General features: G+C 38.8%; 1 protein-coding gene across 3 annotated transcripts in view; it reads right to left on the bottom strand.

Annotated features, from left to right (window-relative positions):
• The window catches only part of sgl (UDP-glucose 6-dehydrogenase sgl), a 76,700-nt gene that overhangs the window by 40,569 nt on the left and 22,628 nt on the right, over positions 1-13,503 (bottom strand). For all 3 annotated transcript variants that reach the window (XM_068229895.1, XM_068229893.1, XM_068229894.1), the window contains exons 4-6: positions 12,863-13,027; positions 5,098-5,295; positions 1,603-1,750 (exon numbers count right to left, since the gene is read on the bottom strand). In XM_068229895.1, coding sequence (XP_068085996.1) covers positions 1,603-1,750; positions 5,098-5,295; positions 12,863-13,027 — 511 coding nt within the window. The remainder of the gene's footprint in view (positions 1-1,602; positions 1,751-5,097; positions 5,296-12,862; positions 13,028-13,503) is intronic.

Here is a 13,503-nt window from a genome sequence, read left to right as displayed (position 1 = left end):
AAAAGGCATTTGATTCTATGAGCCACTCATCTGTCCTTTTGGCATTAAATGAACAGGGAGTAGAAGCAGCCTACATCAACATACTTAAGGACATATACAACTCACCTTCTGCCTTTGTTAGTGTCAGTGAAACAACTGAAGATTTTCCCATTCAGCGTGGTGTAAAGCAAGGTGACCCCATCTCACCAAAACTCTTCTCTGCAGTCTTAGAAATGGCAATGTCAAAAATTCAATGGAAAGATCGAGGCATCAGAATCAATGGGAGGAGACTGAATCACTTTAGATTTGCGGACTTGAGATTTGTGAACTTATCAGAAGCCCTATATGAGAGGCACAGTCTGATAACTACATTCAGGAGATAAAACTCCACAATGGAATTATTGCCCGCCTAGCAATTCCGAATGGAAATTCTCAGTTCCCAAGGAGGGAATTATATACTTTTCCACCTGCATACACCCCAGCGTCAGTGGGTAGGGTCTGACACATTCCACTCTGATGAGTCTAGTGTCAGACCTAAGACGAAACGCTGGTTAATAGAGCAAACGCCTGAAAAGCCTTACATCTGATCTGTTTTCCGACATGTTCTATTGATATAGATGTTGATTCCCATAGGGAATCAGAAATATTTGTTCCGAATGAGTAAATTTATAATACCAATATAAATGATCCGTTATTGGACATTATAAATTTGCCAGCTAACTCATTCCTGGTTGCCCGCGTTTTGCCCCCGTGTGCTAGGCTGGGCTCATCAGTTGGTACCTAGCACACCTACCAAGACACTGGCTAGTGCATACCGTGGAGACCACTGCATAGGGTAATTGTAGCCACCGGCAGTGCCAATGCACTATGAGAGACTTTATCTCATTATAAAAAATTGATGCCTGCTTGGCCATCCGATAGATGTTAATTCCCATAGGGAATCAGAAATATTTGTTCTGAATGAGTAAATTTATAATACCAATTTCGAGTTCCTGAAACTGTCAGCTTTCCTCGCTTTATTTCGGTATTCCTTCAATGAGAGATCCCACACAGAAGGCCTTTCTATTATATCATTAAGTACAGAGTGATGTCCTTGCTTCACTCCATTTCTGATAGTAAATTTTAGTATAGCGAAGAGAGAACGACACATGGTATACATATTGGACTGTATTATCTCTACTTTAAGTTGTCTGTTTTTCCTCTGCCGGACATTAACTAAAGAAACAGAAACAGAAAGGTGTCTGCAGGACACAAGAGACACTCCACTTCCAATTAATTTCTACCCCTCTTAATTGAAGTATATTTAATTGTTTGCGTATCATTAAACATATATATGATTAGGTATTTTTATTAATACTTAACATAAGTACTAAACACAAAACATAGAACATTGTTAGACTGACCCTATAATGGACCATCCTAGCAAAATCAATGTACCCATTTGGAGAGCATGCAGTAGGTCACAACTTTTGCCTACAAAAATTACCGTTTCAAAGAAGCTAGTTATTGAAGCTATTCCCGAATTACAATCTTTCAAGATTCTGCAGTAGAGCCAGCAAAAAACAACAAGAAATGAAATGCAGCACGAATTTCAAAACATGAAAAAAGAACTGTCAATCATACCTACGGATGCCTGGAGGAACTTTGGTCCTATTCTTGAGTCCAAACCAACAGCGCGTGCCACTTCCGAGATGTCGGCTCCTGTTGATTCACATACTGCTGACAGGGAGTTGATGCTTGATATTCTTTGAGCAAGGAAAGCATTGGCAGCCTGTCAAGAGTTGCAACAAACACGTTACGATGTGACATAATCTACAGGATCAAAGTACAACAGTTAACAGAAAGTTATAAAAACATAAATCCTGTCTTTCTCTTAAAAACCTGCTGTTGATTTAAAAATATTTCTTGTAATATATATATATTGTTCTTAAGCACTACCATGGGGATATTCAGGTAGATGGGTCACAGACTTTTTTATCCTTAATAGAATCTTTGAACTGTTATTCAAGTTATTCTCAAGAAAATCAGTTTTGAAAAATTCAAAGTGCCTTATATCAAGTAAATGTTAACGAATTGACAAGTGAGTAATTAGCTGAATTGGTAGCGCCGAAGTCTAGTAATTGAGGGATCGCTGGATCAAGTCCCACTACAGCACAGTTTTATTCTGTCTTATGTCTACATATATGCTAGTGAAGAACATTTGCAATGGTTCAAAACATTGGTTAAAAAAAAAATTGCTGTGCAAAAATATTAATTTATTAATCTCAATCTTTCAAGATTCTGCTGTAAAGCCAGCAAAATATACAAGAAATGAAATATAGCACAATTTTCAAAATATGAAAAAGAAACTGTATTTTATTTATTTACTCATGTCAGAAGCATACTTAATTATACAGTTAAAAATAAAATAATAATTAAACTATTCATGAGTTGTATTTTTGGGCTTATGCCGTGTAAATAATTATAAACACACTCAACGTTTCAAAAGGAACCATCAGGAGACAAAAGAGAAGAGAAACGACGTATTGATGGTTGCTAGGAGAAAGCAACAAGGAAGCTTCAAATGGTGCCCAAAGATGTAAAGGGGACGCCATTTTAGCCCAATGCTAGAGACAATGAATAGTAACAGCAAAGCATTGCTCTCGAATGGTTCTGATTATAGGTAGCCATGATTCACTGAGGTTGTAACCTGTATCGCGGTTGAGTGTGTTTATAATTATTTACACGGCATAAGCCCAAAAATACAACTCATGAATAGTTACACGGGCCGTGAAAGTCTAAATGATAATAATTAAACTATTTACAAAAATTAACAGACAAAGGAAATTGACCAAATTTACTGTACATCTAGATGGTGTTTTTCCAAAACTGAGCCACACCTATGGCGTTGTCATCAGCAAGCATAAGCATTAAATTTTGCTCTGAACAGGATAGTTCGAGCTCGATAGCTGCAGTCGCTTAAGTGCGGCCAGTATCCAGTATTCGGGAGATAGTAGGTTCGAACCCCACTGTCGGCAGCCCTGAAAATGGTTTTCCGTGGTTTCCCATTTTCACACCAGGCAAATGCTGGGGCTGTACCTTAATTAAGGCCACGGCCGCTTACTTCCCACTCCTAGCCCTTTCCTGTCCCATCGTCGCCGTAAGACCTATCTGTAATACCAATATAAATGGTCCGTTATTGGACATTATAAATTTTTCAGCTAGCTCATTCTTGGTTGCCAGCGTTTCGCCCTCGTGTGCTAGGGTGGGCTCATCAGTTGGTACCTAGCACACCTACCAATACGCTGGCTAGTGCATACCGTGGAGGCCACTGCGTAGGCTAACTGGAGCCACCGGCAGTGCCAATGCACTAAGAGCCTTTGTCTCATCACTAAAAATTGATGCCTGCTTGGCCATCAGATGATATAGATGTTGATTCCCACAGGGAATCTGAAATATTTGTCCTGAATGAGCAAATTTATAATACCAATATAAATGGTCTGTTATTGGACATCATAAATTTTCCAGCTAGCTCATTCTTGGTTGCCAGCGTTTCGCCCTCGTGTGCTAGGGTGGGCTCATCAGTTGGTACCTAGCACACCTACCAATACGCTGGCTAGTGCATACCGTGGAGGCCACTGCGTAGGCTAACTGGAGCCACCGGCAGTGCCAATGCGGTGCTCCAGTTAGCCTAAGCAGTGGCCTCCACGGTATGCACTAGCCAGCGTATTGGTAGGTGTGCTAGGTACCAACTGATGAGCCCACCCTAGCACACGAGGGCGAAACGCTGGCAACCAAGAATGAGCTAGCTGGAAAATTTATAATGTCCAATAACGGACCATTTATATTGGTATTATAAATTTGCTCATTCAGGACAAATATTTCAGATTCCCTATGGGAATCAACATCTAGACCTATCTGTGTCGGTGCGACGTAAAACAACTAGCAAAAAAAATAAAAAATAAAAAGAGCAGGAAAATGGGCAGAGAGGATATTGATACATATGGTTCACTGTTTGTTCTTCAGCGGTCGCACTTGCTGTCCTCTGATGTGAAGCCCCATAACTTCAGTGAGGACTTAGCCCTGCCGACACTAGTTCTTAATCGGTTAAGGGACCTCCAAACACTCAGTCTTTATTGTAGCCAGCCGGAAGTTGTCCACGTGGCTCCATCCATTCTTGCTGCTTAGATTTCCACAAGGAAAGTCTTGCCTTATCTGGTGGTCCTTTCAAGGACTTTGATGTCTGGAGGAAGCTTTGCCCGGATTTCAGCCTAGATTGAAACTGTTGATGACCAAATAGCGGGTAAGCTTCAATGTTCTCAACCTTCAGTCGTTCTTGATCGGCAGCGACTTCTCGATGAATACTTGGAGGTGCAACACCAGCAAGACAGTATAGCTTCTCAACAGGGGTAGGTTTCAGGCATCCTGTGATTAATCTACAAGCTTCATTCAGGGCAGGGTCCACAGTCTTGGCGGGGGATGATCTATACCACACAGGGGATGCGAATTCTGCAGCAAAGTAACACAGAGCCAATGCAGTGGTTCTAAAAACTTGTGGCTTTGCACCCTAGTTTGTACCTCTCAGCTTCCTCAGGATGTATAATGTGTAGCAATTAACTTTGTTTTGATATGGAAAAATACCAACTGATTCCATTCCCTACCTGATTTTTTTAATGCAACTTTTGAACCATAACTGACAGTCTTACCTGGAATATACGTAGAATGAAACATATGAAGGAAAAAAAAAAAAAAAAACACTGGATTCAGCAGGACTTGAACCAGCAATCCCCCCAGTTTATTAGACTTGGGCACTACCCACTGAACTATGTGCTTGCCACTTTGTTATTGTTTATTTGATGTAAGGTTCCTGGAATTTGTCAAAGCTGATTTTCTATAGAATAACTGTATATCTGACCCAACTGGTACATTGATATTCACGAGTCCTCTTCAGGTACCATAAGTATGAAAATAGTCCACGACACATCTACCTGAAGGTCCTCTTGTATGATGGTTAATAAATTCTTACCCACAGTAAGTCAGAGGCTAAAATCTGAAGTGAAGATGAGCTAAGAAAAGAATGTTCTGTTGTTGGCAACAAAGTCACACAAACAATCCAACGTAGAAACATTGGACACTTACTAGTTTAGATAATTCAGATGACCAGGTGTTGGTGGTGAGAATTTTGGACCGATTTATCCAATGTTCATACACCCAACACAACTTCTCGATAGCATCATGACCTTCTGGTGTGTCTTCTCCTCCTATCAGGACCCTATCTGCATTCAACAGATCATCAACAGCAGTGCCTTCAGCGAGGAACTCTGGATTGGACAAGATCTGGAAGAAGTAACAAGGACATGGTTCTAAAACACAGGTTTTGCTGTGGAATTCTCTGGCACACAATAACCCTTGGCTGTGTAATTAAATATGAAAAATATTCATAACCAGAGCTGGGAGGTACTGTATTTACTCACGTCATTCTCACTCCCTGATTTTTAGAACGAAAATTTGGAAGATAAATAAATAAATAAATAAATAAATAAATAAATAAATAAATAAATAAATAAATAAATAAATAAATAAATAAATAAATAAATAAATAAATAAAAAAATAAAAAAATAAAATAAATAATCACATATTTCTCCCCGCTCCCTTGATTTATCTACGGTTTCCACTAGTTGCAAACCATGGACTTGTCTTGTCTTTGTTATTCATGCCGGTGTACGGAAATCGGGAACTAGTTTGGAAATTCCAGTTCATGTTTCCCATGCTAGGAGAGGAGGAAGTGACTGATTCCTCAACATTCCAGCACCCGGGGCCAGAACACACCTGTGACTGCTAGCCGTAACTTGCACACGTGCAGTAATTGCTTTCAACAGTGCTCTTTACTTGTGAATTGTTGTGTGAAGAAGTGTTTGCGAAGACGGTGGTTTCTGTATAATTATTGTTAGGGAGCGTATTATTGCCTTCGATTTTTTATTAAAATTAATTGCGTTATACATATTTTTGGTTATTTTGTACCGTTTTATGCCTAAATAAATTTTGTAACTTAAGTAAGGTAATTATATTTGATTTCCCACTTTTAACTGTTCGCGGACGGAAACATATATATGGTCGACTTTTCTTACGCTCCGGGCGGAAACATATACATGTTCCATTCAAAACTCGCGAGTTTATTAGCCGAGGAGGTACCCAAATATGCTCGGAGATGGCAGGAGCTGTTCTCTCAACTCTTCCGGTGAGGGAAATCCCTGCAGTATCTTGCTGAGTTTGTTCTCCTGTTTGTGGGAGTTACGTAATACACACGTTGCGTGACGCAGTTTTCTCGTGTGCAGGTACTTCATACGTATTTTCGCAGTTTTCCGGTAAAATGGCATCGCGAAAACGGATCAGTGATACAGACATAGTGTCAATATTGAATGAAATGGTCGAAGAAGTGTGTGATTTCTTTGAATGTGAGTCTGAGGACGAAAATTCTTTCTCCAGCTCGTCTGAGTGCAACAACGAAACAAGTGACACTGACACAGATAGCGTCAGAGCGGACGACTGGATGGACGTGACTAATAGCGACCATGGGCCGACAAATATTATTCCCGTTCGTAATATTGATCAAAGGTCAATATTACCATCACACTTCGATACTGATACGCCAACTGCAGAATATTTTCATCTATTTTTTGATGATGAAATATCTGATGATATTCTCAGTGAAGTATAGTGAAATATATTTGCAACCAGCGTTGTATAATATTTTTGCGAAACTTGCACTTCAAAGCGTTATCTGCATCCAGATAGGTGCTTCAAGGTATACCACACTCAACATGAGTTTTGAGGATCCATCACATTGACACTTACAAATTCAGGGTATTATTTGTGTACAGCGTAGGTTCAACTGCTATGACTATTTACTGACAGATTTTTTTCACTTTTTGATGGACAAAGAAAAAAAATTAAACCAAAATATAATTGAAAGTAGTTTTTTGTACATATATCTCATAATAGCGGACTAAAGTGTACTTCAAGTTAACCACTGTCACATCATAAAGTGGAGTGTGCCTTGTACCATTCTTCCAAAGAAAAAAAAAAAATGATTTTACGATTTTTATTTTGCCTTCAAACTGCTTCAAATTTTGATTTCCACTCCTAAACAAGGTATGAGGTATATTGAGGCATATTTTCATGGTTTTAGTAAATTTCCCAAAATTGTGCATGCATTTTTATTTCTTTATTTTCATTCCCGCCTACGGCCATAAAAGACCACCGCCCATGAAGGGTTAATTCAGATTCCCATCATTTTTCCTCCCAGTTCTTGAAGTTGGAAAAGTTTTAAAGGGGGAGGGGGGGGATTATGTGAGTAAATATGGTAAACGAGTAAAAGCAATTAGATTACTTGTAATTATACATTTTTAATAACTTTTACTCGTAATTTACTTCTTGAAATAAAACTGTAATCATTACATTCCAGTATTAATATACATTGCTGGAAGCAGAAATGGGGAAAAATAAAATAATGAAGATAATTTTTTCAGTTGTACTACAGCAGAACTAGTAGCTTCGCCAGTGCAAGATGAAGTACTTTTGTATCTCTCCAGCACTCTCAAAAACACCATTATTTCAACGATATTCTTAAAATTATGTATAGGTATTTTTCAAGTGCCCCTGTACGGCATCTTTTCGGTAAATTCAAAGATGTACTCCCTCCTCTGCAAGTCTTCGAGGATTGGCGATGACGATATTAGAACCAATGAATTTATCTGCCAAGTACTGTAAATATCAAATTATTTCAAACTCTAAATGACATAAACTAAAATAAAAATGATGGGAAAAGATTGTTCCGAAAGTTCCAATACATCATGTTCAGTCTCTTAACGTCTCTATGCTAAAATCACAACACAAAATTAAGTATCTTTTCCTTGCACATTTTTGTACTACTCCAGCCCAATGCAAAAAAAATCTGTGATTTCTTTAAGAGTAGTGTTCTGTAAAGTAATTGTAATTTTACTGATTGCCTATTGAAAAGTCATTTGTAATCGTAACTGAGTAAAATATTTCTCAAGTAACAGTAATCAAACCCAAACACTTTTTCCTGTACTCTGCCCAACACTCTGCATTGTACATTAGAGAGAACTTACATACAAACATCATTCCTTGTGCTGGCAAACCATTCTGTATTATTATTTAGTGCACGCAAAAAAATCATATCATAATATACCGTATACATACAGCATATGAAAATCTACAGCCTGTTTCTAGTCATTCGACCGGGTCTGTGATGGAATGAATGAAGCCCCCATCTAGCAGCGAGGATAGGAAATGTGCCGGCTGCCGAAGCCTGTCGCACTCCTCTGGGATAATGATAAATGACTGACAGATGAAATGAAATGGAGAGTGTTGCTGGAATGAAAGATGACAGGGAAAACTGGAGTACCGAGAGAAAAACCTGTCCTGCCTCCACTTTGTCCAGCACAGATCTCACATGGAGTGACCGGGATTTGAACCACAGTATCCAGCGATGAGAGACCGGCGTGCTGCCGCCTGAGCCATGGAGGCTGCCCACATACAGCATAATAAGAGTGAAACATAACTTCACAAGATAACTATTTAAATACTGAACACAGAAAGGGTCACAATGACAGATTTACATCTTATATATACACTAGCTGATGTACCTGTGCCTTGCTATGGAATTCTACATCACAGACCTATACAGAATTGTAGGTTAGGTAGTGTACACATTGTGAGCAAGACTGTATTAAACTGCATAGCTTTTAACGTTACCCTAGAAACGCGACGGAGAAATCACCAAATGTCTTTTCTCATATAAGACTGGGTTAGGGAATTTTCATTGTAATGGTAGCCAAGCAGGCCTACCATCAGTCACAATCAGGTGGGGGAATTTCATTATAATGGCAGACACTCACTCTCCACCTGCCTGTTTACATCCTCAGAAAGACTGTCTTAGTGATTTTCCCAACTGAAATGAACATAGGTCATTACAATGACGTCAGTAGGAAAGGCACGAGTAAAAGCAATGCTTTCATATGAAATACTCGATCAAATGAAAAAACACACATTTTCTCACTTTTAACAAACAGTACTACGCTGTCGATCTAACAGTCCAAAGTTCCAGAGCTGAAATGACCAGGCAGCAGAATGCCACGATCCGTGAACACTCTTCGTCCTTTTTCGGCTGGTGGGGGTGGGGGGCGTTGAATAGTGAAGATTCCCAGGGCAAAAACTATGCCTTTTTACTAATCTGTTTCCTAGGAGTACCTGATGAGTCAGAAAATCTCAATTCACTACAATGACGGTGGAAAAATCTGACTGAGGCAAATTTTTCCTCCAAGCCTGCTAATTTGGAATAAAATGAATGTAGAATTTAATTAAAGTGAAGAGGAAGAAGCTCTTTTTTAAGAAACAGCTCTTTTGAGGGTTGAATGTTCAGTTATTTAGTGAATTGTGGTGCTATAATTTGGAATATGCCTAAATTGTAATTCTAGACCAGGTCATACTACTACTACTACTACTACTACTACTACTACTACTACTACTACTACATGAGCCTCCGCCTTAAGTATGCACACTGTTCATTCACAGTGCGTCAGATTAGGGATCGAAAAGCTGGAATACTATGATGAACCAGTGTGTTACGTACCTGCAGTACGGTATCAGAAAATGTATGAAACAGAGGAATGACATGCTAAAGAAGAAAGTTTTCTAGCTCCCCTGCTATTTTCCGCCAATATTCAGTCAGATTGCTATACTTGGTACGCAGCAGTAATCCCATTTATCCGAGTTGAGCGGTAGCATAAGAGACAAAGAACATCACAACAAACAATGATCAATGTAATGTGCTTTCGATATTGTAAGCCTTCACATTTAGTATTCTTCCAATTCTGAAATGCCACTTCTCATAGTAGGTACGGTTAAAGTGAATAAAACATAAATGGTCGAAAATTGTATTCTCTACAAGTTTTGTTATGTATTACTTTTCGATAGGACCAATATTAACATAGGTATCTAAAAATTAAATTTTAGGCGCCTTTCCCTAAACTACAATTTCATCCAGGGTGAATAAAATTGTTCAGAACTTAGACTGTAGTTTCTTATTCCCCGACTCTATATACCGATTTTCATTCAATTCTGTTTTCTCATTTTCTCGTGGCTTGGGGTTGATTTGGACTTAGCAACAAAAATACAAGTTCTTGAATATCTGTGTTATCAAAGCCGGTACGGTAACAACGTATGACATAAATGATCGGAAATTCTATATATCTTTAATTATGTAGTATTTATCGATAGGACCACTAATAACAAATATTTGAGAACTAAACTTTAGGCCTTCCCCTAAACTACCATTTCACTCAGTGCGAGTAAAATTATTTATAGCCTAGATTGTAGTGGCTCAACCCCCGACTTCACATATCGATTTTCATCAAATTCTCTTCAGCCGTTTTCTCGTGATGCGTGTACATACATACAGACAGAAATTACAGAAAAGTAAAAAGTGCATTTCCTTGTTACTATGGACATGACCGATACACAAATACCATTCTTTTCAAATTCTGAGCGATGTACAGACAAAACTCTTATTTTATATATATATACATAGATAGATAATTAATGCATCTTAATGTAGCCAGGAAGAACTCAGCTGGATTCCCTGAGAAGGCTGTTGGTAGACAACCTTGGATGATGTGCTGAACAGTTTATCAGGACTAGGAAGGAAGCAACTATGGCCTTAATAAGGTACAGCCACAGCATTTGCCTAGCGTGAAAATGAGAAACCCACAGAAAACCATCTTCAGGCCGCCAACAGTGCGGTTCGAACTCACTATCTCCCAAAGGCAACCTAACAGGTACGTGACCCAAACCGCATAGCCAACTCGATCGGTATTCATAGTATTACCCACCACTTACAACCATGTCCTATCTTCTTCTACCACTTTTCCCACATCTGTGGGATCAAACTGTGTCGCACATGTGGATTTGGCTCAGTTTTACGGCCGGCTGCCCTTTCTGGTGCCAACCGTATATGGAGGAAGGTAATCACTATTGTGTGTTTCTATGGTGGTTGGTAATGTAGTGTGTTGTCTGAATACGAAGATGTTGGGACAATCACAAACACCCAGTCCCCAAGCCAGAATTAATCGTACGCGATTAATATCCCCGACCCAACCAGGAATCGAACCTGGGACCCTCTGAACCGAAGGCCTCAACACTGTCCGTTGAGCAATGAGGCAGACACTACCAACCATGTCCTATGCCATCTTTAAATTGGATGGTGGTCCCCACTGTTATAAAGGGCATTTAATGAGGTTATCAGTCTCTTATGACATTGATAACAGGAAGAAGTGAAGTGGATACTGACAAAGCGAAAGAGAGATTACATCTTCCAACATTTTAGCCTTTGTGTGGGGCATTTTCCTGCGTGATTAAAATCTCCTTCCTAACTTGTAAGTTCATGATATCCAACAACTTTATCACACAACACAATAAGCTAGCATTCCTACCTGAATATAAATGTCTTTATAATCTGACTAAATATTCTCCCCTCCTTTTTCTTTTCTTTTTTTCTTTTTTTTGTTACAATTTGCTTTACGCTGCACCGACACAGACAGATTTATGGTGACAGTGGGATTTATTTATTTTTATTTATTTACTGTCTTGTTTTATATGGCGGGACTCAGGCTATGAAGCCTATTATTCTGTCCGACCATACATACACCTACATGAAGACTTAAATATACACTAAATAAATTATCTACAATTTAATATATTAAGGTATCAATTAAATGTTTTAATTAAATTAATAACTTAGCTATGATCTAATCCTATGTATGTTATGAATAATTATTATTTATTAACCAGGTTTGACAGAGTTTCTTAAAGCGGAGGTGGTTTGACATGCTCCTAATTTCAGCAGGTAGGGAATTCCAAGCTAATGGCTTTATGTCGCACCAACACAAATAGGTCTTATGGCGAAGATGGGATAGGAAAGGCCTAGGAGTTGGAAGGAAGCGGCCGTGACCTTAATTAAGGTACAGTCCCAGCATTTGCCTGGTGTGAAAATGGGAAACCACGGAAAACCATCTTCATAGCTGAGGACAGTGGCATTCGAACCCACTATCTCCCGGATGCAAGCTCACAGCCGCGCGCCTCTAACCGCATGGCCAACTCGCCCGGTAGGGATTCCAAATTTGACTGGCGGCAACTACAAATGATCTACTGTGACCAGTTGAGCGGTGAATGAGAAAATGCTTAGTACTGAGGTGGATGATCTGGTAGGAATACTAGAAGGTGATGCTCGGTAATGGAATTGTGTGGCAAGGTATTCAGGAGTGTTAACATTCAGCATACGATGTAACAGAGAAACAGTGTGTAAATTTCATCGCTCTCTTAAGCGGAGCCATGAAAGTCTATCAAATGCGGGAGAAATATGGTTAAACCTACATATATCTGAGATAAATCGAACACATGCCTTACATGCCTTTTGTAGCTTGGTTGAAAGTGAAGCGTTCAGGTTACTATATACTATGTCATAGTAGTCGAATATTGGCATTACCATACTTTAGATAAGCAGTTTTCTTACATTTTGGGGGCGTAAATCTCTGAGTTTCTTAAGGGAATGTTTGTCCTTGTCTCCCCTTTCTGTTGCTCCCACATCTCACACTATTCTGTCACTTTCTTCATCCCATCATGTGTTCCTATTTCCTTTTCATACCTGGCTTAAAATCAAAATAATACCAATAACTAAAAAGAATTGAACATTCAGGTCTTAAAATATACATGAAAATGGCCAAGAAATCATACTGATCCCATAAATCTCATTTATTTTCTCTAATAACTATTTTTTGTACAGTGTAGCAAATATTTCAGCATTTGACAGTTAATTCAGAATACCTGATAGCTGACTCCTGGCCTGTGATTGGCTCGCAGGATGTTCATGATGCTTTCAGCAGCTCGCACCGGTACGGTGCTCTTCTCCACGACAATCTTATTTCCGGTAGCCACATCAGCTATCATCCGTGCTGCACTTTCTACATATTTCAGATCTGCTGCTCGACCCTAGAACAAAACATTAATGTCATTCATTACGTAACTGACAACTCATTTACAACAATTTCTTTATACCCAGACTTGAGTATGGCTCAACCCAATGACCAAATGAAACATCAATATTAACAAGAGTGCTCAAAACAAGTTTTTAAAATTCATTACTTATGAAATCACAGAAAATTACCCAACATTCATAAATTATTCAAGTATACTGAAGCCACAGATGAAAATGCGAAGATTTGACTTTCCTGTATAATAATTCATTATAAAACTGATGACTCAAATATGGTGCAGTCAATCTCTTTCTATGTACCACAAAAACTAAGTCATCCTTCTTCCTTTCAAAGGCTAATACTGACATTCATACGAATTCCCGAATTAACAGAGCAATGAGAAATTACAATAATATTCTGCATTATGTTGATATTTTTAGAATGACAGAAGCTACATTCACTTATTATGTAACACTGTACTTCTCAACATAA

Source organism: Anabrus simplex, chromosome 12, assembly GCF_040414725.1.
Source record: "Anabrus simplex isolate iqAnaSimp1 chromosome 12, ASM4041472v1, whole genome shotgun sequence".
In the NCBI taxonomy this organism is placed as follows: Eukaryota; Metazoa; Arthropoda; class Insecta; order Orthoptera; family Tettigoniidae; genus Anabrus; species Anabrus simplex.
This window is presented reverse-complemented; position numbering and strand designations above follow the sequence as displayed.